Source organism: Tachyglossus aculeatus, chromosome X1, assembly GCF_015852505.1.
Source record: "Tachyglossus aculeatus isolate mTacAcu1 chromosome X1, mTacAcu1.pri, whole genome shotgun sequence".
Taxonomy (NCBI): domain Eukaryota; kingdom Metazoa; phylum Chordata; class Mammalia; order Monotremata; family Tachyglossidae; genus Tachyglossus; species Tachyglossus aculeatus.
The window spans coordinates 80,162,342-80,187,049 of NC_052101.1; the positions used below are offsets into that span (position 1 = coordinate 80,162,342).

Genomic DNA, 24,708 nt, shown 5'->3' on the forward strand with positions numbered 1-24,708 from the left:
GATGATCTGAAATTTCATTTCCTGGGCTTTCTTGAGAGAGGAAAAATGTCATTATTTACAGTTTTTCCCCCTCAAGGAAGAAGTGCCATCTGAAGGAAACTCACCTTTTACTTAGTAGTTTGTCTCTTCTGGGGAAGAGAGAAGTTTGCTTTTTCTGAGCTACTCAATTGCAGCATTGGTAACAGTCATCAGTATTGTAAATTTATACTTCATATCCAGCTTAATCTACTCATTTTTCCTTGTGGTTTAATGCTTACAAGCCAATTTTCCCTTTCATTATGAAATAGAATTTCTTTTGTTCAGCACTAAAATGAATATGTGGCAGTGCACGTAGACTTGAATGACAAATTACCACCCTGTATGTGCTTCTCCATTTGCAGTTAGAATCCCGCTCCCTCTGTGTTTCACAGACCCACTTTAGAGAGTAGAACCAAGTTTTTCATTTCTCATTTCCTGCAACAGTAAACACCTGTACAATTCTTCCTGCTGTAAAGGTGCAAGCTCATCCCAGCAAGATCCCAAATATTAAATATATCAATTAATCAATGGTATTTGTTGAGCACTTAAAAGTTTGCAATCAATCAGGCAAGCAAGTAAGCAAGGCCTGTTGGGGAAATCCTCTTGTGCTCCTAGGTGTAGAACAGGCATGAAGTTCCTGTGTTGCAGCTCCAGGAGCCCTATTTTGGGAGACTCATCATCCAATTACCTTGTGTATCCAAGGTCAGGTCACCTGGGGAAACCGAACTGGTTCAATCTATCGGTTCCATCTCACTTTTTCAATGAAGTGTTACAGCAGATCATTTTTTTTTCTTTCCATTGGGAGACAGGATTGTCCCCCTGTAAAAGTTATGGTGGCATTTCTGAAAGAAATTTTTAAGTCATTCAAGTGCCACTGCAATATTCCACTATCCCTAGGAGACAATGGCAACTGCTAGTATTGGACAAAATATAGGCTGAGGTGGTTTGGGGGGGCGTTGTGGGTTTTTTTTAGTTTAGCTTTTATCTTTCACCTTTATTTATGGTATTTGTTAAGCACTTACTATGTGCCAGGCACAGGTCTGAGCCCTGGTAATCAGGTTGGACACAGTCCCTGTCCCACATGGGGTGCACAGTCTTAATCCTCTTTTTACAGATGACATAATTAGGGCACAGTGAAGTTAAGTGACTATTCTGTGGAGTACTGCACAGGTGCAAAGTTTTAGCTCCTAATAATCTCCTTTTTTAAAGATGTCATTACAAGGGAAACATTCTTTTGCTCCCATGAGCTAAAGAAAAAGTTGATATGAAAAAGGTGAAAATATATTCAGACCTCCAAATCAAAGAAATAAAAAAAGGTTTCAGTGTCAGTGACTGTGCCTGCATATGAAAAATCTTTTGAAAATACATTTTCAAGGCAGAAAATCAATTTTTGGTCAGATTCTGAACAGGGTAAACCTCATGTAACCTAGTGGAAAGAATACGGGTCTGGAAATCAGAGGCCCTGGATTCTAATTCTGGCCCTGCCATCTGTCTGCTGAGTAACCTTGGGAAATCATTTCTCTATGCCTTAGTTTCACCATCTGTAAAATGGGGCTTTAATACTTGTTCTCGTCCCCCCTTAGGTTGTGATCCCAGTGTGGGACAGGGACTCTGTCTGACCTAATAATCTTGTATCTACCCAGCATTTAGTACAGTGCTTGGCACATATTAAGAGATTAACACATTATCATGATTATTATCAATCCCTGTATTAGATTCTAAACTCCTTGAGAGCAGAAAATATGTGCTCGGCTTCTGTTGAAGTCTCCAAAGTGCTTATTAGGATGTTTCTCACACTAGTGCTCAGTATATACCACTGAGTGATTGATAATTGGCTGGTAAGGCAAACATTTGTGAAGCCATTGACCAACTTAGAGTCCACCTCTGGAATTCTTAACAGCAGCACTTCTGCCTGATGATCTCTGCACTTAAAACTTTTCAACCCATTCTCAGCCCGGACCCCTTACCCTAACCCACTATTACCTGGAGAAGATCTAAGATATCAAAGTTATGTCAAATGAAAGAACTGTTTGTTAATAATCTCAATCGTTATCAAGAGTGCCTTTTTGGTCATCTGAAGAGAAGGGTTGGGAAGTGTTTGCAAAACCAGTGGGAGGCAATGGAAGAACCATCTGAAGAGGAGATCAAATCTTCTGGTTTCTTCTTGTTCCCAGTAGCTGAGACATCCAACAAAGAGTTGAGAGACTGGAATGCCCAATTCCATCCCTCCTCCTCCTCCTCTACCACCCTTCTCCACTCATCCCCAACCACATAGGTTGGACAGACTCCCAAGTCAATCATGAGTAAAACAAAATCTCAAAGGAAATCAAAAGCTGACTTTCACCACTTGCAACAAATGGGATCAATCGGTAAAAGTTACAAAAGAAAGAACTAGCTGCAAATTCCCCTTTGATTTAATTGATAATGAGCCTGCTTCCATTTGGGTAAGAAAAATATGGACTGGGGATTTTGTTGATTCAAATGAACATTGCTTTTGCCCCATACAGATGCTGCCTATGTTTAGAAAATAATTTTATTCTTCCTATTTACAAGTATTCTTTGTATTCAGTTATTACTGTTATTGTATTTTATGGTATTTGTTAAGCGCTTACAATGTGCCAGGCACTGTGCTAAGTACTGGGGGAGATACAAGCTAGTCAGGTTGGACACAGTCCACGTCCCATGTGGGGCTCACACTCTTATTACCTATTTTACAGATGTGGTAACTGAGGCACAGAGAAATGAAGTGACTTGCCCAAGGTCTCACAGCAGACAAGTGACACAGCAGACATTGAGAAGCAGCCTGGCCTAGTGGAAAGAGCATGGGCCTGGAAGTCAGAGGACCTGGGTTCTAATCCCACTCTGCCAATTGCTTGCTGTGCGACCTTGGATGTCACTTTACTACTCTGTGCTGCAGTTTCCTTGACCGTAAAATGGAGATTCAATACCCATTCTTCCTCCTCTTTAAGACTGTGAGCCCCATGTGGGACAGTGACTGTGTCCAACCTAATTAACTTGTACCTACTCCTGCACTTAGAACAGTGTTTGACACATAGTAAGCGCTTAACAAGTACAATAAAACAAATAAACAAGTGCTGGAGCCGGTTTTAGAACCCAGGTCCTTCCGACTCCCAGGCCCGTGCTCTATTCACTAGCCCATGTTGTTTCAAGGAGGGTTCCAATTTTCAGTGTGTACATAATCAATGACAAATGCAAATCAATCAACCAATAGTATATATTGAGCACTTACACTGCAGAGCACTGTACTGAGTGCTTGGGAGTACAGCAGAGTTGGTAGACACATTCCCTGCCCACAGTGTGCCCCTAAATTAATCTCCTGTGGGGAGGGAACCTTTCTACCAATTGTTGTACTATCCCAAGTGCTTAGTATGGTGCTCTGCACACAGCATTCAATCAATCAATGGTATTTAAGTGTTTACTGTGTGTAGGCCACTGTGCTCTCTTTGTTTTTTACATCCTCAGTTTCATACCCACTTGCTGAACCTCTGGAAGAGATCTATTTAGTAAATGGGGCCTCTGAGGAAAGGTTATCATAAAGAGGAAGCTGAAGAGAGACAAAGTAGACAGGGAGTCGAAAGAAAATGGATTTAGAGGGATGAGCCAAAAACAACACTGCTGGGAAAAGTATCTGATGTGACAAGCACAGATTTGAATCACTATAGACAATACCACTATCTTCCCTGTTTCACAAGCCTGTAACCTTGGTGTTGTCCTCCACTCATCACTCTCAAACAGCCATATATTCAATCTGTCATCAAATCCTGTCTGTTTTACCTTCACCTCATTGCTAAAATCCACCCTTTCCTCTCCATCCAAATGGCTACTATGCTGATCCACTTATCCTATCCCGCCTTGACTACTGCACTAGCCTTCTTGATGACCTCTCTGCCTCCTGTGTCTCCCCTCTCCAGTCCATACTTCACTCTACTGCACAAATCAGTTTTCTAAAAAAAAGCTCAGTCCACACCTCCCCACTCCTCAAGAGCCTTCAGTGGTTGTCCAGCCACCTCTGCATTAAACAGAAACGCCTTACCATCGGCTATAAAGCATTCAACCACCTTGTCTCCTTCCTTCCTTCCTTCATTCATTCATTAGTATTTATTGAGCACTTTCTGTGTGCAGAGCACTGTACTAATTGGGAGAGTACAATTCAACAATAAGACACATTCCCTGCCCACAATGAGCTTAAAGTCTAGAGGTGGTGGAGACAGACATCAATACAAATGAATAAATTAACAGATATGTACATAAGTGATTGTATGCATAAGTGCCATGGGGCTGGGATGAAGGAAGAACAAAGGGAGCAAGTCAGGGTGATGCAGAAGGGAGTGGGAGAAGAGGAACCTCGCTGCTTTCCTATTACAGTCCAGCCTGCACACTTTGCTTCTCTAGCACCAGTAAATTCCCTGTGCCTGATCTTGTCTATTTCACCACTGACCTCTTTCCCACAACATTCCTCTGGCTTGGAACTCCCTCCCCCTCTACAATACACCAGACTTCCCTCTCTCCACCTTCAAAGTCTTAAGCTCACATCTCCAGCAGGAGGCTTTCCCCATTTTTTTAAAGGTATTTTATGGTTTTTGTTAAGCTAAGTGCTGGGGTAGAAACAAGCTAAATCCAGTTAGACATAGTCCATGTCCCACATGGGGCACTCAGTATTAATCCCCAGTTTACAGTTGGTGTCACTGAGGCACAGAGAAATTAAGTGACTTGCCCAAGGTCACACAGCAGACAAGTGGAGGAGCCTAGGATAAGAACCCAAGTGCTTCTTACTCCCAGGCCCATGCTCTATCTACTAGGCCATGCTGCTTCTCCATTCAGGCCACTTTCAGCTTAAGTGATTGGAATTAAGACCCCTTTTCCCATTCTCCCTCTCCCTTCTGTGTCATCTGGGCACTTGAATCTACACTCTTTGGGCATTTGATATTCACCCCACTCTCAGCCTCACAGCACTTATGTTTATATCTGTAAATTATTTATCTTAATATCTGTCCCCCTCTCTAGATTGTAGGCTCATTTTGGGTAGGGAATGTGTAAACCAACTCTGTTTTCTTTTACTTTCCCAAGTGCTTAGTAGAGTGCTCTGCATAGGTAAGCACCACTGATTGATTGATTGATAAATATGCCCATTACAAAAGGAGAGATTTGAGTTGGGACAATTTCAGCGGCATTTATCAAATGACTGCTGGGTACAGAATACTGTTCTAGTTGTTTGGGGCATATTCTGTGGAAGTAAAACCATAGAGGTAAACATAAGAGATGCAGCATGGCCTAGTGGAAAGAGCACAGGACTAGGAGTCGGAGGACATGGGTTCTAATCCTGAGTGCCACATGTCTGCTGAGTGACCATGGGCAAGTCACAACTTCTCTGTGCTTCAGTTACATCATCTGTAAAATGGGGATTAAGACTGTGAGCCCCATGTGGAACAGGGACTGTGTCCGACTTGATTACCTTGTATCTAACCCCAGTGCCTAGAACAGTGCTTGGTACATAGTAACCACTTAACAAATACCACAGATAAATAGAATTAGCACTTTCTTCAGGAGACTTTCCCAGATGAATTTGCCATCTCCCCAGGTCATACATATCTTCTCAACTAACTCCTCAGCTCTGTGCACCACCTCTGTATTTAGGCACTTCGGTACATACCTACTTAGATATACTCTGCTATTAAAGCACTTCCTTATTCAAATAGCCATCTCTCCGTTGGGTTCTTCCTCCTGTTTTGTGTCTCTCTCCTCCTCCTCCCCCTCCCATCCCCTTACTGTGGGGGTTCCTCAAGGTTCGGTTCTTGGTCCCCTTCTGTTCTCAATCTACACTCACTCACTTGGTGACCTCATTCACTCCCATGGCTTCAACTATCATCTCTACGCTGATGACACCCAAATCTACATCTCTGCCCCTGCTCTCTCCCCCTCCCTTCAGGCTCGCATCTCCTCCTGCCTTCAGGACATCTCCATCTGGATGTCTGCCCGCCACCTAAAACTCAACATGTCCAAGACTGAACTCCTTGTCTTCCCTCCCAAACCCTGCCCTTTCCCTGACTTTCCCATCACTGTTGACAGTACTACCATCCTTCCCGTGTCACAAGCCCGCAACCTTGGTGTCATCCTTGACTCCGCTCTCTCATTCACCCCTCACATCCAAGCCATCACCAAAACCTGCCGGTCTCAGCTCCGCAACATTGCCAAGATCCGCCCTTTCCTCTCCATCCAAACCGCTACCCTGCTCGTTCAAGCTCTCATTCTATCCCATCTGGACTACTGTATCAGCCTCCTCTCTGATCTCCCATCCTCTTGTCTCTCCCCGCTTCAATCCATACTTCACACCGCTGCCCGGATTGTCTTTGTCCAGAAACGCTCTGGGCATGTTACTCCCCTCCTCAAAAATCTCCAGTGGCTACCAATCAACCTACGCATCAGGCAGAAACTCCTCACCCTCAGCTTCAAGGCTCTCCATCACCTCGCCCCCTCCTACCTCACCTCCCTTCTCTCCTTCTACAGCCCAGCCCGCACCCTCCGCTCCTCTGCCACTAATCTCCTCACAGTGCCTCGTTCTCGCCTGTCCCGCTGTCGACCCCCGGTCCACGTCCTCCCCCTGGCCTGGAATGCCCTCCCTCTGCCCATCCGCCAAGCTAGCTCTCTTCCTCCCTTCAAGGCCCTACTGAGAGCTCACCTTCTCCAGGAGGCCTTCCCAGACTGAGCCCCCTCCTTCCTCTTCCCCTCGTCCTCCTCTCCATCCCCCCTGCCTTACCTCTTTCCCTTCCTCACAGCACCTGTATATATGTATATATGTTTGTACATATTTATTACTCCATTTATTTTACTTGTACATATCTATTCTATTAATTTTATTTTGTTAATATGTTTGGTTTTGTTCTCTGTCTGCCCCTTCTAGACTGTGATCCCACTGTTGGGTAGGGACCGTCTCTGTATGTTGCCAACTTGTACTTCCCAAGCGCTTAGTACAGTGCTCTGCACACAGTAAGTGCTCAATAAATACGATTGATTGATTGGTAACTCAAAGTTCCTCGAGGGCAGGGATCATGTCTTCTAACTCTTTTGTACTCTCCCAAGTGCTTATTAGTAGTAATTGCAGTAATGATGTTTATTGAGTGCCTCCTAGCTGCAATGTATGCTTCAGTTAGTGGTACTTATTGGGTGCTTACTGTATGCAGAGCACTGTACCAAGTGTTTGAGAGTACAATACAGTGGAAATTGGTAGACACAACCCTGCCCAAAAGGAATCAATCAATCAATCAATCAATCGTATTTATTGAGCGCTTACTGTGTGCAGAGCACTGTACTAAGCTCTTGGGAAGTACAAGTTGGCAACATATAGAGACAGTCCCTACCCAACAGTAGGCTCACAGTCTAGAAGGGGGAGACAGAGAACAAAACAAAACATATTAACAAAATAAAATAGAATAGATATGTACAAGTAAAATAGAGTAATAAATACGTACAAACATATATACATATATACAGGTGCTGTGGGGAAGGGAAGGAGGTAAGGCGGGGGGGATGGAGAAGGGGAGAAGGGGGAGAGGAAGGAGGGGGCTCAGTCTGGGAAGGCCTCCTGGAGGAGGTGAGCTCTCAGTAGGGCCTTGAAGGGAGGAAGAGAGCTAGCTTGGCGGATGTGCGGAGGGAGGGCATCCCAGGACAGGGGGAGGACGCGGGCCGGGGGTCGACGGCGGGATGGGAGAGAATGAGGTGCAGTGAGGAGATTAGCAGCAGAGGAGCAGAGGGCGCGGGCTGGGTTGGATCCCGGAGGAGTTGGGCCGTGATCGACACAAGACGCCTTTCGCCATTAGAAATGCCTCCGGTCGCATGGCTCCCGATCAGCGTGATCCTCACCACGTGGCTGAGGCTCAGCTCCACCATCCCTGATTCTATCTTCCTGTAGAAGAAGTCAGGGGAGCCGGTGCCGATGGCCAGCTGCACTGTGTACATCAGGGTCTCCTGGACGGTGAGGTAGCCCAGAAAAGTGTCCTCCTGCAGGGCATAGGAGATGCAATCCTGAAACTGGTCGGGAACTTACAGACTGGAGTGGAAGACAGACATTAAAATAGATAATGGATAGGAGAAATAGTAGAAATAGCAGAATAGAGTATAAACTTTTGGAAAAGCACGACAGAAGGTAACAGGTTCCTTGAGAAGCAGCGTGGCTTAGTGGAAAGTGCATGGGCTTGGGAGTCAGAGGTCGTGGGTTCTAATCCTGACTCTGCCAATTATCAGCTGTGTGACTTTGGGCAAGTCACTTCACTTCTCTGGGTCTCAGTCACCTCATCTGTAAAATGGGGATTAAGACTGTGAGCCCCACGTGGGACAACCTTATTACCTTGTATCAACCCCAGCACTTAGAACAGTGCTTGGCACATAGTAAGCACTTAACAAATACCATCATTATTATTATTCACTAGGAGGCTATGTTTTAATGGGGATGCTCCAGTACCAGAGCTCAGAGCTCTGCACACAGTAGGTGTTCAATAAATTCAATTGTATTTGAGTGCTTACTGTGTGCAGAGCACTGTACTAAGTGCTTGGAAAGTACAATTCGGCAACAGAGACAATCCCTACTAGCAATTGATTAATATTTTCCGGACCTGACTTCCTGTGAAGCTGGAGACCAGATGGACAGTCTGGATTTGAGTTTGAGGACAGGGAAAGAAAAGGGCTTGCCTAATGAGTCTGTCACAGTGTAAGAGAGAACTGGGAGATGGGAGCCCAGGCCTAGGAGTCAGATGACCTGTACTTCCCAAGCACTTAGTACAGTGCTCTGCACACAATAAGCACTCAATAAATATGAATGAACGGGTTCTAACTCCAGTTCTTCCACTGGCCTGATGTCACTTAACTGTGCTTCAGATTTCTCATCTGTAAAATGCAAATACAATACCTGATCACCTTCCTACTTTGACTGTGAGCCCCATGTGGGACAGGGACTGTGTCCAACCTGATTATCTTGGATTAATCAATCATATTTATTGAGCACTTATGTGCAGAACACTGTACTAAGCACTTTAGAGTGCAACAGAATTAGCAGACACATTCACTGCCCTTAACGAATTTACAGTCTAGAGGGATCTATTCCAGTGCTTAGTACAGTGCTTAACAAATATCACAATTATTATCATTAGTATTAATAAGAAATGCTACAGGAGCAGGAAAGGGGGCAGAAAAAAACAAAGAAACTGGAAAGAAACAGCAGAAGGAACTTTCTGCAGAGACTTAGGGGACCTTGAACAAATATTCCATCTCTCTTGAGGCTGCAGGGGAGAAACTTCCAGCTCTCTTGAGCTTAGGTAACCCTTAGAGTAAGGTTGTCAATTGCAGACAATTATTTTCCAAACAGAATGATGGAAAGGGGAGAGAGAGAAGAGGGCAGGAGGAAGGAAAAAAAGGGAAGCGTAGAAGAAAAGAAAAGGAAAAAGAGGAGAGATGGGAGGAAGGGAATGTCTCTCTTCCACCACCACCACCCCCCTCACCTGTTCTGGATATCGCTCCTGCAACAGGTGAGTTTCTCTCTTCTTGACCCAGGTGAACGTGGGAGCTGATTGGGTGGCTTGGGGCCGTGGGGAGGCAGAGCTGGGTGGCATGTGAGCTCCTTCCCGCTCTGGAAAAGTTAGATGTTAGTTTTCCACCATTGTCCCAGCAACTACAGATACCCTGTGCGCCTCCGCTCCCCTATCCAAGAGGAGGGCTCCGTGCCAGGAAGCTGGTATACAACTCCGAGGGATATTGTCACAGAAATGAGGTATAGAGCAAATGGGATTCTTCTTGTTGGTACCCTGGTTTGGCAGCCACCTCTATTTACAAATATTACACAGTGCTTATAGGCTTTTTTGGACACCACTAATTCTACCTGCTTTTGACAGATTATTTGCTAATTTATTGACAGTGGGCAACCCTACTTTAGAGAGGCTGACTGAAAGCAATGCTCCTGAGAAAAGGATCCAAGGTTGGAGGTGTGACACAGACTTGAATTTTCGAGACTTTAATAGCACTATTCCAATAACCATCTCACTTTCCCCTTAGGTCAGAGGCCTTGATGGCAAACAGCCATCATCAAATTGCTAGCCAGAAGTACTCCCTGAAAGCTCTGGTTTTTGATGGCTTGCATTAACGTCTGTTGTCAGATCTTAATCCAGTCACTGGTTTCATGGCTAACACTGGTTCATGGGCCCTTTTGAAGGGTTCAGAGAAAGGTATCACTGATCTATTAATTCAATTGTATTTAGTGATTATGATACTTGTTAAGGGCTTACTATGTGCTAAGGGCTGTTCCAAGTGCTGGAGATGATACAAATTAATGAGGCTGGTTATACTAAGTGTTTCCTGTGTGCAAAGTACTGTACTAAGCATTTGGGAGAGTACAGTATATCAATAAACAGACACATTCCCTGGCCACAACAAGTTAACAGTCTTCAGGGGGAGACACATTATTGTAAATAAACTACAGATATGTACATAAGTGCTGACATACATTAACAAATTACAAGTAATGTAAATTAGTAAATCCAAGTGTTTGTTTCTTGGAAGCAATCTCCTTTGTATGTAAATATGGCTCTGGCTTTTCTGAATCTTAGGTGTATGTCAGTTTCTTTTCCCTTTGTAAGTAAGGCCTGTCTTGTCCTGCCAAGCAGAGGCAGTGCCCTGGTGCAGGCAACGGTGATGAGAGGCATCAGTTTGTGAGTGAATGTGTGTCTCATGTCTCTGTATGAGTAGCTGTTATCCCTAACAGCTGTGCTCTCTTTGGCCGTACTTCTCTGTGCACCTCACTCTGTCTTTCTTTGTCTCTTTCTCTAGCTCTCACTGTTGATTTCCTTCACTCTCTCTGTCCCTGCCCCTTTCGGGCTCTCTTTCATTATGTCTCTTCTCTGCCTTTTTGGCCCACGTCCTAGAAGTCCAACCTTCTTTTTACATTTTGCAATTTCAGGAAGTGCTGGCATGGTGGCCATGTTGGTAGGGGCAGAAGGCACACAATTATTGTCTGAGGCTGGCCATCCTAACCTGAGTTGGGGCAGAAGGCACACAATTATTGCCTGAGGCAGGCCATCCTAACCTGAGATTTGGAACTTCAATCCCTTAACCCCCTGTTGTTGTTAAACACTTACTATGTGCCACACACTGATCCAAACGCTGGGGTGGATACAAGGTAATTAGGTTGGAGACCGTACCCGTCTCCAATCGGGCTCAAGGTCATGGTCCCCATTTTACAGATGAGGAAACTGTGGTATAGAGAAGTGAGGTGACTTGCCCCAGGTCACACAGCAGACAAGTGGCAGAGCTGGCATTAAAACACAGGTCCTTCTGACTCCCAGGCCTAAGCTCTAGCCTTTAAGCCACTGTCAGCTCATTGTGGGCAGGGAATATGTCTGTTTATTGTTGCATTGTATTCTCCCAAGCGCTTAGTACAGTGCTCTATGCACAATAAGCACTCAATAACTACAATTGAATGAATTGAATGAATGAATAAGGTGGCTTGGCTAGCTCTGACGGCCTCCCCTTGGCCGTTCACCAGCCCTAAACGATCCCAAAGCTGCCTGGCCCATGAGGTAAATAAATACCTTTTCATGAATGCTTGTTCTTTGGCGACTTTATTTTCAGCAGAGCAAGGTGAGGGCAGGCTGAAGGGAAGTTTGAGACAGAAAACTTCCAGAAGCAGGCTACCCCAAATAATCGCTAGGGAAGGCGGGCAGTGCTACTGATTTTCCTAACAGATGTTATTTTGGAGAGGAGCAGGGGTTTTAGGGGAAGGAAGGAGGAGAGATTTCTGGAGAAGTGAAATCTTCCTAAAACAACTCTAGTGCATGTATAGGGTAAGCAGGAGTCAGGGAGAGGGGCAGTAGGGACTGCAGTTTGCTGGCTCAATCCTATTGAGCACTTACTGTGTGCGAAGCACTACACTAAGTGCTTGGGTGAGTAACTTAGGAAGGCAAGAAAGAATGGTGCACTGAGGGAACCCAGTCCAAGCAGGTTTCTGAGAGGGATGCAGAGTGCAGGCAATGGGGGAGGGCTTGGTGCCTGGCCTGGGCTCTGAAAAGGGTGTTCTCATGGGAATTGTGTCCAAGCAGCTATGGGTTTTGAGCTTTATGCTTCAGGGTTCTTCAGAAGACTGCTGTGCCTTTCTGACATTTTAGCCCCATCTTTCCTTCCCTTAGCTCCTTGATGACTGAAATGGGCAGTGGAATTCAGCTTCCTTGCTAAAACTGCTTCCCCTCCAGTCTTTTCAGTCTAAGTCGAAAAGATTGGGTGGGTAAGGGCATGGTGGTGGCCAGGAGCAAGGATTTCAGTAAAATAACAAAAATGTCCATCAAAATTTGAGCCTTGCAGAGTAGCCTGTGTTCTCCTGGCTCAGCTTCCCAAGTGGCTGGAGGATTCTCAATCTCCAACTTCACCCTGCTAAAAATTAAGTTTGTTAGTGTTGCTTACTTGCTTGGCATAGATGCTAATTCCCTGGGGATAGTGCTCATATGCCTCCATGGCTTTCCGGCTATAGGGACAAAGATTTTGTTTCCTCACCCACAGATTTTAGAGTGAGGATCCTTGCTCCTCCCTAATCTCTGACAAGACCTGAGTGCTTCCAAGCAGGCCTGAAAAGACCCCAGTTCATTTATTTCTGGCCCATTAACTCTTCAAAATCTGCCTGACCTGACATTCCTAATCCCCACCCAACCTCTATCCCCAAATCCCTCTTCCTTTTTGCTCACACACTAAAATGTAAAGTCAGCCCTTAGTCTCTCCATGTTCAGAATTGGATACAGATCATTTCGTTGAAGAAAGAAGTTGGTCTGGGTTTTGGTTATGCAGCCCCAAGTCAGCACCTGTTTCAGTCCTTCCAGGAAAAAATGAATGATACCAAAGAAGTAGCAGTAGTAACAGTATCATAGGTGTTAAGTGCTAACTGTGTACAAAGCATTGTACTAAAGTGTTGGGAAAGAATACACATATGAGAACTAGACATGGCCCCTGGCCCCCAAGAATAAAGTGGGGAGAGGAGACTGACAAACATACAAGGAAATAAGAAACAATAAAAGCACTAAAAGAACATAATAATAATGGCATTTATTAAGTGCTTATTATGTGCAAGCACTGTTCTAAGCGCTGGAAGACAGATAAATACACAGAAGAAAAATGACCCGCCCCCGGCCCCTACAAACCTGCCTACCTCTGTCATTTCTTTTCCTTTTTTTTAATGGTATTAAAGTGCTTACTCTGTGCCAGGCACTGTACTAAGCACCGGGGTAGATAGATACAAGCTAATTAGGTTGGACACATTCCATGTTCCACATGGGGCTCACAATCAATCCCCATTTTATAGGTGAGGTAATTGAGGCACAGAGAAGTTGTGACTTGCTCAAGGTAACACAGCAGACAGCGTGGCTCAGTGGAAAGAGCATGGGCTTTGGAGTCAGAGATCATGGGTTCAAATCCCAGCTCTGGCAATTGTCAGCTGTGTGACTTTGGGCAAGTCACTTAACTTCTCTGTGCCTGTTACCTCATCTGTACAATGGGGATTAAGACAGCCCCCCGTGGGACAACCTTATCACCTTGTAACTTCCCCAGTGCTTAGAACAGTGCTTTGCACATAGTAAGCACTTAATAAATGCCATTAAAAAAAAAAGTTGCAGCGCTGCTATTAGAACACAGGTCCTTCTGATTCCCAGGCCCATGCTGAGTGTTTCTGAGGTGTTTCCCAATACTTGTTTTTTTTTTTTCCAATTAAGATTCTGCACAATCTTGCCGGACATCATGGCCAGTTCAGCTATCTTGACCTCTGTACTTGGAAAACTTCCCTTATCTGACCATCTGGGGAGGGTGTCCTCTTCTTATCATTCCATGGTTTGAATTTTCTATCCTTCCAGGCACTCTGCTTTTGTCCTATTGCATTCATTGGTTCAGCCCTCTTCTTGGAGATGAAGGGATCATCTGGTTCTTTTTCAGGCCAATTGTCCTTTGGCTAATTCTCTCCTGCTTCTCGGCTGCTGCCAGCAACTGTCCTGATTTAATAATAACGGCATTTTTTAAGTTCTTACCATGTGCTAGGCACTGTTCTAAGCACTGGGGTGGTTGCAAGCAAATCAGGTTGGACACAGTCCCTGTTCCACTTGGGGCTCAGTCTCAATCCCCATTTTACAGATGAGGTAAATGAGGCCCAGAAAAGTGAAGTGACTTGCCCAAGGTCACACAGCAGACAAGTGGTGGGGCCCAGTTTAGAACTCATGACCTTCTGCCCAGGCCCATGCTCTATCCACTATGCCATGCTGCTACCTTGCCCTTCCTGTACTCCTTTGCTACTGCATGCAACTGCTCCAACTCAACTTTCCGCTCCTTGTAGCATTTCCCCTTTCATAACTTCCACACACCCACCCCTGCCAACCTCATTGGCCACCTCAACACAAAGCAACATGGCTGGACAGTGGGTTGGGAGCTGGAGGGCAAATGCTGCTGCTGTCTGTGGCCTTCCCACCAAGTTGGTGTAAGGGAGGCAGGACTCCTGGCTCAAAGGCATTCAGTCCATGCGTGCAGCAAACCTTCTGACTGGAAATTCCTATGACCTGCCACTGGCTAACCCCTGGTGCTGAAGGAGGAAGGGTGAAGGATTCTGGGCACCTACAGCTCAAGTTTCTGAGTGGCACAGAGAACATTTGGTTGAAGTGGAAAGAGAAGGCACCCAAATAAATAGAGGAGGAAGCCTTAGGGGGAAAGGCCAGAATCCATCTCTCCCTTCTGGTCCAAACTCCATTCCTCCACACTCCTAAAAGGCTCTCTGGGATTCATGGAACTGTACTGTTCTTGTGACATCTTCCTTAATGTCAGGGCTCTTTATCAATCCTCTCTCCTTCAGGGGACAGCTCGAGCTGTTCCCATGTTGGACTTCCCCCTTTATCTTGGGCTGAGTAGGAAAAATTAAATCATGATGCAATGCAATGAAAGTGTACAAGGACCTATCTCCCTGTCCTTCCATTGTCTCATGGCAATTTAAGATTGCCTTGATTGTTCCTTTTTGTGGAGGAGCTGAGCTGCATACATTATTCGGAGTTACCGTCATCACCCCCCTGAAAGAGCCCATTGTGAGGGTAGTATGGGGAGAATCATGCTGGAAAACATGCCGTGCAGCTCCATTTCACTAGATCAGCTGGTTAAAATTCAGCCCAGGCTTTAAAACGACCTCACGATAGCTGAACCAGAATATGATACTTTTTCGAAGACCTTTACTGCCACCTAGTGGATATAATGGGTGTAAGCACCTTAGAGATCGAAGGATAAATGCTCTCACTTTGCACTCAAATCAATAGTATTTATTGAGCGCTTATTGTGTGCAGTTAGCACTTGGGAGACTACAGTACAATATGGTAGAGATGAGCCCAGCCCACGAGGTGCTTACAGTCCAGAGCAATTGCTTTTTCAGTTTGCTACTAAGCCCAAAATGCACCCATCCTAAGGGAACGGCAGGCCTGAACTCCCATGGCTTGGGCCAGGCCTTCAGTTCAATCGTATTTACTGAGCGGTTACTGTGTGCAAAGCACAGTACTAAGTGCTTGGGAGAGTACAGTACAACAGGAAGATGACACATTCCCTGCCCACAATGAGTTTACTATCTAGAAGGGGGGAGACATTAATATAAGTAAATTACAGATATATACCTAAGTGCTATGGGACTGGGAGGAGGAAGGATACTGTGAGCCCGTTGTTGGGTACGGACCATCTCTATATGTTGCCAACTTGTACTTCCCATGTGCTTAGTACAGTGCTCTGTACACAGTAAGCGCTCAATAAATACGATTAAATGAATGAATGAAAAGGAGCAAAGGAAATAAGTCAGGGCAAAGAAATAGGGAGTTAAGGAGAGGAAAGGGTGGCTTAGTCAGGGAGGAGATGTGCCCTCAGTAAGGCTTTAAGGGTGGGTGGGGAGAGTAATAATCTGTCAGATTTGAGGAGGGAGGGTGTTCCAGGACAGAGGTAAGACGGGGGCCAGGGGTTGACAGCAAGACAGGTGAGATCGAGGTACAGTGAGAAGGTTAGCACCAGAGGAGTGAAGAATGTGGGCTGGATTGCAGTAGGAGAGTAGTGAGGTGAGGTAGGAGGGGGCAAGGTGATTTAAGGCCAATGGTGAGGAGTTTTTATTCATTCATTCAATCGTATTCACTGAGTGCTTACTGTGGGCAAAGCACTGTACTAAGCACTATTTGATGTGGAGGTAGATGGGCAACCACTGGAGTTTCTTGAGGAGTGGGGAAACATGTCCTGAGTGTTTCTGTAGAGAAATGATCAATCAATCGTATTGAGCGCTTATTGTTTGCAGAGCACTGTACTAAGCGCTTGGGAAGTACAAGTTGGCAACATATAGAGACAGTCCCTACCCAACACTGGGCTCACAGTCTAGAAGGGGGAGACAGAGAACAAAACCAAACATATTAACAAAATAAAATAAATAGAATAGATATGTACAAGTAAAATAAATTGAGTAATAAATATGTACAAACATATATACATATATACAGGTGCTGTGGGGAAGGGAAGGAGGTAAGACGGGGGGATGGAGAGGCAGATGATGAGGAGAAGAAGGAGGGGGCTCAGTCTGGGAAGGCCTCCTGGAGGAGGTGAGCTCTCAGTAGGGCCTTGAAGGGAGGAAGAGAGCTAGCTTGGCGGATGGGCAGAGGGAGGGCATTCCAGGCCAGGGGGATGATGTGGGCTGGGGGTCGACGGCGGGACAGGCAAGAACGAGGCACGGTGAGGAGATTAGAGGCAGAGGAGCAGAGGGTGCGGGCTGGGCTGTAGAAGGAGAGAAGGGAGGTGAGGTAGGAGGGGGCGAGGTGATGGAGAGCCTTGAAGCCCAGGGTGAGGAGTTTCTGCCTGATGCATAGGTTGATTGGTAGCCACTGGAGATTTTTGAGGAGGGGAGTAATATGCCTAGAGCATTTCTGGACAAAGACAATCCGGGCAGCGGCGTGAAGTATGGACTGAAGTGGGGAGAGACACGAGGATGGGAGATCAGGGAGGAGGCTGATGCAGTAGTCCAGATGGGATAGGATGAGAGCTTGAACGAGCAACATAGCAGTTTGGATGGAGAGGAAAGGGCAGATCTTGGCAATGTTGCAGAGCTGAGACCGGCAGGTTTTGGTGATGGCTTGGATGTGAGGGGTGAATGAGAGAACGGAGTCGAGGATGACACCAAGTTTGCGGGCTTGTGAGACGGGAAGGATGGTAGTGCCGTCAACAGTGATGGGAAAGTCAGGGAGAGGGCAGGATTTGGTAGGGAAGACAAGGAGTTCAGTCTTGGACACGTTGAGTTTTAGGTGGTGGGCAGACATCCAGATGGAGATGTCCTGAAGGCAGGAGGAGATGCGAGCCTGGAGGGAGGGGGAGAGAGCAGGGGCAGAGATATAGATTTGGGTGTCATCAGCGTAGAGATGATAGTTGAAGCCATGGGAGCAAATGAGGTCACCAAGGGAGTGAGTGTAGATCGAGAACAGAAAGGGACCGAGAACTGAACCTTGGGGAACCCCCACAGTAAGGGGATGGGAGGGGGAGGAGGAGCCAGCAAAAGAGACTGAGAATGAACGACCGGAGAGATAAGAGGAGAACCAGGAGAGGACGGAGTCTGTGAAGCCAAGGTTGGATAGCGTGTTGAGGAGAAGGGGGTGATCCACAGTGTCGAAGGCAGCTGAGAGGTCGAGGAGGATTAGGATAGAGTATGAGCCGTTGGATTTGGCAAGCAGGAGGTCATTGGTGACCTTTGAGAGGGCAGTTTCTGTGGAATGTAGGGGACAGAAGCCAGACTGGAGGGGGTCGAGGAGAGAGTTGGTGTTGAGGAATTCAAGGCAGCGCGTGTAGACAACTCGTTCAAGGAGTTTGGAAAGGAATGGTAGGAGGGAGATGGGGGGATAACTAGAAGGTGAGGTGGGGTCAAGAGAGGGTTTTTTTAGGATGGGAGAGACATGAGCATGTTTGAAGGCAGAGGGGAAGGAACCAGTGGAGAGTGAGCAGTTGAAGATGGAAGTTAAGGAGGGGAGAAGGGACGGAGTGAGAGATTTCATGAGATGAGAGGGAATGGGGTCAGAAGCACAGGTGGCCGGAGTAGCACTTGAGAAGAGGGAGGAGAGCTTCTCTGAGGATACTGCTGGGAAGGATCAATCAATCAATCAATCAATCGTATTTATTGAGCGCTTACTATGTGCAGAGCACATAGTAAGGATGGGAGAGTAACAGAGAGTGTTGAGAGCCGGGGGGTTGGAGAGGGTGGGGGGAGTGACTTTGGGGAGGTCAGGCCTGATGGATTTAATTTCATTAATGAAGTAGGAGGCCAGATCGTTGGGGGTGAGGGAAGGAGGAGGGGGAGGAACTGGGGGCCTAAGAAGGGAGTTGAATGTATGGAAGAGCTGGCGGGGATGATGGGCATGGGTGTCAATAAGGGAGGAGAAATAGTTTTGTCTGGCAGAGGATCCGGGCAGCAGAGTGAAGAATGGACTGGAGTGGGGTTAGACAGGAGGCTGGGAGGTCAGGAAGGAGGCTGATTCAGTAATCCAGGCAGGATAGGGTGAGTGATTGTATTAACGTGGTTGCAGATTTTAGTGATGTTGTGAAGGTGGGACTGACATGATTTAGTGATGAAGTAAATATATGGGTTGAATAAGAGAGAGGAGTCAAGGATAATGTCAAGGTTCCAGGCTTGTGAGACAGGAAGGATGGTGGTGCTGTCTACAGTGATGGGAAAGTCAGGGGGAGGACAGGGTTTGGGTGGGAAGATAAAGAGTTCTGTTTTGGATGTGTTAAGCTTGAGGTAATGGGAGTAGAGATGTCTTGAAGGGAGGAGAGGGAGAGAGATGAGGCCTGGAGATGAGATTTGGGTTTCATCAGCATAGAGTTGGTAGTTGAAGCCCTGGGAGTGCATGAGTTCTCCAAGGAAGTGGACGTAGATGGAGAATAGAAGAGGACCTAGAACTGAACCTTGAGGGACCCCCACGGTGGGAGGCAGAGAAGGAGCCCATGAAAGAGACTGAGTAATCAGCCCAAGAGACAAGTTGAAGGTCATCTGGTGGCAACAGGTCCCCCTTCCTGATGTCTCTGAGAAGCAGTTTAGTGATGATCCCTTCACTGGACCTGTCTGGAAGTCAATGTGTCCCAGTGGACCAGAACCTAGGAAGATACAATCCTAACCATTGAACCATTAGGCAGATGAGTGACCAGCATTGTCATCTAGCCAGATACAGTTGATAAAGTTTGAAACAGCTCTTTACCAATAATAATTATTCTTCATTGTTCTTATTGTTATTAATTTTTTAAAAAAATTATTAACAATTATTCTTAACAATTTCACAATTATTTCCAATCATCCTTCTGTTGCTTTCCAAATCCTTGGGATATGATGCCTAAAATTTTCCCAGTACCCTTAAAAGGAACACAATTTTCCAAGACAAAAATATACACCCAGATCTTTTATATATGATCTGAAACAGCATTCAAGGCTTACATTTGTTTTTAACTATTAACACAGTGGAAATTTTATATTAGATCATTTGAACCAAAAGATTGTTAATAAAGTTTCTCAGCCTAATCATATTTTAGTTAATTCTTAAAAGCCATTGTGAGAATGAGAAAACTCCAGATTCAATTATCATTCCAAGTTTTTCCTTCCAATCTTAGTACTGTCTTTACACCAAGCAATATTTCTTTACACCAAATTTCAATATTACAGGTTATCCAAAATTATATAAAAACAGAACACATATCCTCATGTTTTTTTTCACCACACAGTTAGTTCCATATTGAACATATCAAGGTAAATTTCCTTGTTCAAACCAGATATGAAAATGACAGTTTATATTCGACTTGCCAATTTACCAATTTAGCAAAATCTAATGCAGTAGAGTTTCAGAAATTGATCAAATCACCACCCCTACAGTCATTTCTAGCCTGGGAGAGCAATTGCAGCTTCACACTTAGCCATTTGATTGAGAGAGGCACCCTTTGCTAGAGGGAGGTGCCTTCTCAAATTTCCATCTGATCTCCTAACCTGATCCATCCGGCCCCCTAGGGTTCTTATTCCCAGAAAGGCGCCCCCCCCCCCCACCCCCCGAAAAGAAGTGGTTAGGAATTGGATAGGTTTTCTCACCCCCATGACTCAGTTGCCGATCCCCTGCAACTAACCAGGTTATTTCCAGAATGGCTAAGAGAAGGGAAACATTAAAAACACTAGACCTATAAAATGACTTTCAACTTGTGGAGCTATCCAAATTAAGTTAGGAATTTCTCTTCACAATGTACAATACACATTTTCAGAACACAGGCAGTTCATTCAAACATAACTCATTATACACACACTTAACAAGAGGGGAGCCTTAATCCCAACATATTTACACAATCTTTTTGGCACTTATTCATTCATTCATTCATTCAATCGTATTTATTGAGCACTTACTGTGTGCAGAGCACTGTACTAAGAGCTTGGGAAGTACAAGTTGTCAACATATAGAGATGGTCCCCTACCCAACAGCAGACTCACAGTCTAGAAGGGGGAGACAGACAACAAAACATATTAACAAAATAAAATAAATAGAATAAATATGTACAAGTAAAATAGAGTAATAAATATGTACAAACATATGTACAAATATGTTTGTAAATATGTACAAACACATTGCCAAGATCCGCCCTTTCCTCTCCATCCATACCACTACCCTGCTCATTCAAGCTCTCATCCTATCCCGTCTGGACTACTGCATCAGCCTTCTCTCTGATCTCCCATCCTCGTGTCCCTCCCCACTTCAATCCATACTTCATGCTGCTGCCCGGATTATCTTTGTCCAGAAACGCTCTGGGCATATTACTCCCCTCCTCAAAAATCTCCAGTGGCTACCAATCAATCTGCGCATCAGGCAGAAACTCCTCACCCTCGGCTTCAAGGCTCTCCATCACCTCGCCCCCTCCTACCTCACCTCCCTTCTCTCCTTCTACAGCCCAGCCCGCACCCTCCGCTCCTCCGCCGCTAATCTCCTCACCGTACCTCGTTCTCGCCTGTCCCGCCATCAACCCCTGGCCCACGTCATCCCCCAGGCCTGGAATGCCCTCCCTCTGCCCATCCGCCAAGCTAGCTCTCTTCCTCCCTTCAAGGCCCTACTGAGAGCTCACCTCCTCCAGGAGGCCTTCCCAGACTGAGCCCCTTCCTTCCTCTCCCCCTCATCCCCCTCTCCATCCCCCCAATCTTACCTCCTTCCCTTCCCCACAGCACCTGTATATATGTATATATGTTTGTACATATTTATTACTCTATTTTACTTGTACATATCTATTCTATTTATTTTATTTTGTTACTATGTTTGGTTTTGTTCTCTGCCTCCCCCTTTTAGACTGTGAGCCCACTGTTGGGTAGGAACTGTCTCTATATGTTGCCAATTTGTACTTCCCAAGCGCTTAGTACAGTGCTCTGCACACAGTAAGCGCTCAATAAATACGATTGATGATGATATATACATATATACAGGTGCTGTGGGGAGGGGAAGGAGGTAAGGTGGGGGGATGGGGAGGGGGAGGAGGGGGAGAGGAAGGAGGGGGCTCAGTTTGGGAAGGCCTCCTGGAGGAGATGAGCTCTTAGTAGGGCTTTGAAGGGAGGAAGAGAGCTAGCTTGGCGGATATGCGGAGGGAGGGCATTCCGGGCCGGGGGGGAGGACGTGGGCCAGGGATCGACAGCAGGACAGGCGAGAATGAGGCACAGAGATGTTCGCAGGTCATCATCAGGAACCTTTCTTCATCAAGGATGTTAGGTACCACGTAAAAGCACCAAAGGTCACTCTCGGACACTGATCTCTCCTATGAGGCTGGTTTAGTACCTGCAATTTAAACTTGGTAACTTGGTTAGTACTGGTTTAAATGTATATGTCAATCCCAGAAGAAAGCCGGTATCTACCAGGAAGGAGACTTCCTGGTGGTCATTTAGTAGGACAGTCATCTGCGAGGAGCACCCGGACTGGGAGAGGGTGGCGGCCACCGTCCGCTGGCCGGGCCCACTGGATCCCCTTTCTAGCTTCCTTGCTCTTTGGCAGGCAGAGCTGTTGGGGTCTTTCTTCGCTCGCCCCGGGTCAGCAGCTTCAGGATATCAGTGGGCAGGTCATCCATTGGGCAGATAAAGAAGCAGAGAAGCTGCATGGCTTAGTGGAAAGAGCATGGGCTTGGGAGTCAGAGGACATGGGTTCTAATGATCATGGGTTCTAATCCTGGCTCCACCACTTGTCAGCTGTATGACTTTGGGCAAGTCACTTAACTTCTCTGTGCCTGTTACCTCCTCAGTAAAATGGGGATTAAGACTGTGAGCCCCATGTGGGACAACCTGATCACTTTGTATCCCCCCAGCACTTAGAAGGGTGCTTGGCACATAGTAAGTGCTTAACAAATACCATCATTATTATTCTAATGCCGGCTCTACCACTTGACTGCTGTGTGACTTTGGACAAGCCACTTAACTTCCCTGTGCCTGTTACCTTATCTGTAAAATGTTTTTAGACTGTGAGCCCGCTGTTGGGTAGGGACTGTCTCTGTATGTTGCCGATTTGTACTTCCCAAGCGCTTAGTACAGTGCTCTGCACATAGTAAGCGCTCAATAAATACGATTGATGATGATGATGATGTAAAATTCGTAAAATAATAATGATATTTGTTAAGCACTTACTATGTGTCGAGCACTGTTCTAAGAACTGGGGTAGATACAAGGTAATCAGGTTACCTTATGTGGGACTCACAGAGAAGCAGCATGGCTTAGCAGAAAAAGCCCGGGCTTGGGAGTCAGAGGATGTGGGTTCTAATCCCGACTGCCACTTGTCTGCTGTGTGACCTTGGAGAGCCAATTAACTTCTCTGTGCCTCAGTTGCCTCAACTGTAAAATGGGGATTAAGACTGTGAGCCCCATGTGGGACAAACTACCTTGTATCTACAAATACCATAGTTATTATTATAGGACATTAGGCAATACTGGTTGAATGTAGTCAGATTGGCCCACTGAAGGGTGCTAATCCTTCCCTGTTCACTCCGGGGGATTGTCCGAACCCAATGCACCGTGAGGGTCCAGAGGGTCCGACCTTGACTATGAGTGTGGGTTGTGTCCCAGCACTTAGTACAGTGCCTGGCACATAATAAGCTCATAACAAATACCATAATAGTAATAATAATAATAATGTCTACCCCTGGGCCCAAATCTCCAGCTAGTCTATCTCTGGGTCCCCAGGGTCACAAGCAAGCTCGTTGGAAAGCTGCCTGATCTCGGTAGCAGTGAAGGTAGTAGTCTGGGTGGTGACCTTCCCCTTGGGGTCCCACTCTTCCTTGATAATGGGATAGATGGGCTTGGACTGCCACCTGGGGTTTTGTGGGGGCACCTCCCCAGCCAGCCTGGAAGTCTAATGGTTCTGGCTCCGGGGAAGGGTCGTGGGGGTCCCCCTCCTCTTCACAGTCACCGTCCCCACATAACCCTGAATACGTGACCTGCTTAATCTCCTCATTCACTGGGAGCTTCCTCTGCTTTTCCAACTCTTTAGTCACCTGGGTCACCAACTTGGACTGCAAAAGGGCCACCAGCTGCATTTTTACCTCGGCCTCTGTCTGAAATAAGAGGCATTTCATCTCACACTCCCTTAGTTTCACCTCTAGGTCTTTCTTTTCCTCCTACCACCCTTTTCAGTCCCCTACAGTAGTTTTCAATGCTGTTGTAAGGAGGCTGTGGAGGGCAGTCTGTCCCTTTCTTTTCCTGATCCAGGTGGCCTCCAAGCCTGGCCAGATCATCCCAGTGATTTCCCCACCCAGCAGCTGTCCCACCTCGAGGTTTTCCATCCCTGATCCTCAAGGAAGGCAAACAGCCTCCTCAGCTCTCTGTCGCAGATCCCACCCTTGTCAGCATATATGTCACACGTCGCCCGGGGATGGGTTCAAGGATTGGGGGGGGCGAGAGAGAGAGAGAGAGAGAGAGAGAGAGAGAGAGAGAGAGATCTAAAGGCTGACCACTATTCTGCATAGCAAATTGAATTTCCCTTTTTGGAAGGATATAATTATTTCATTATTTTGGACGCGGTGAATTGAACCTCTCCTTTCAGGAGTGGTATGATTAATTATATTGGGGTTTCCCTATCTGAAGGAATTCACTTGTGTTGCTCTCATGCGGCGAAGCACCTAGCCTCCTGCCTATGAATGCTCAGTGCAAGACTCTCACCCGTCCTGCGGTCCTTCACTTAGTGCAGACAGAGCGGGCATCCCACACTCTCGCAGGGGTGACATGCGAGTGGCTGCTGCAAGTCCTGTTTGGCTGCCTGAAGGTCAGAGGCCACAGGTATTTATTACCTGTCCTACCAGGCCAGACGTTTCCGGCCTCCACTTGTTCAATTTCCGCCCCCTCCCCATCCAATATGTTCTTTGATTGGCATGGGGGCAAGGGACAGCTTTTGTATTCCTGGCCTGGGATGTCTATCTAGTGGTTTCAGTGCAGGGGTGGTATCCCACCAGCTCTTCCAAGTTCTGCCTTGCTAGTTAGGGAAGTCACGGATAGTATTTGACCTGGAGATGGCGGGTGCCATATGGGGTTCACAACCTTCAAGCCTGATAACTGGAACATGCCCTTTCATGTACAAGCACATAAGCTCATTGTGGGCAGGAAATGTGTCTGTTTATCATTATATTGTACTCTCC

At 46.2% G+C, this 24,708-nt stretch overlaps 1 protein-coding gene across 1 annotated transcript in view; it reads right to left on the bottom strand.

Annotated features, from left to right (window-relative positions):
• The window catches only part of NINJ1 (ninjurin 1), a 114,154-nt gene that overhangs the window by 2,903 nt on the left and 86,543 nt on the right, over positions 1 to 24,708 (bottom strand). The window contains exons 8-9 of the mRNA XM_038771704.1: positions 9,528 to 9,655; positions 7,897 to 8,034 (exon numbers count right to left, since the gene is read on the bottom strand). Coding sequence (XP_038627632.1) covers positions 7,952 to 8,034; positions 9,528 to 9,655 — 211 coding nt within the window. The 3' untranslated portion in view covers positions 7,897 to 7,951. The remainder of the gene's footprint in view (positions 1 to 7,896; positions 8,035 to 9,527; positions 9,656 to 24,708) is intronic.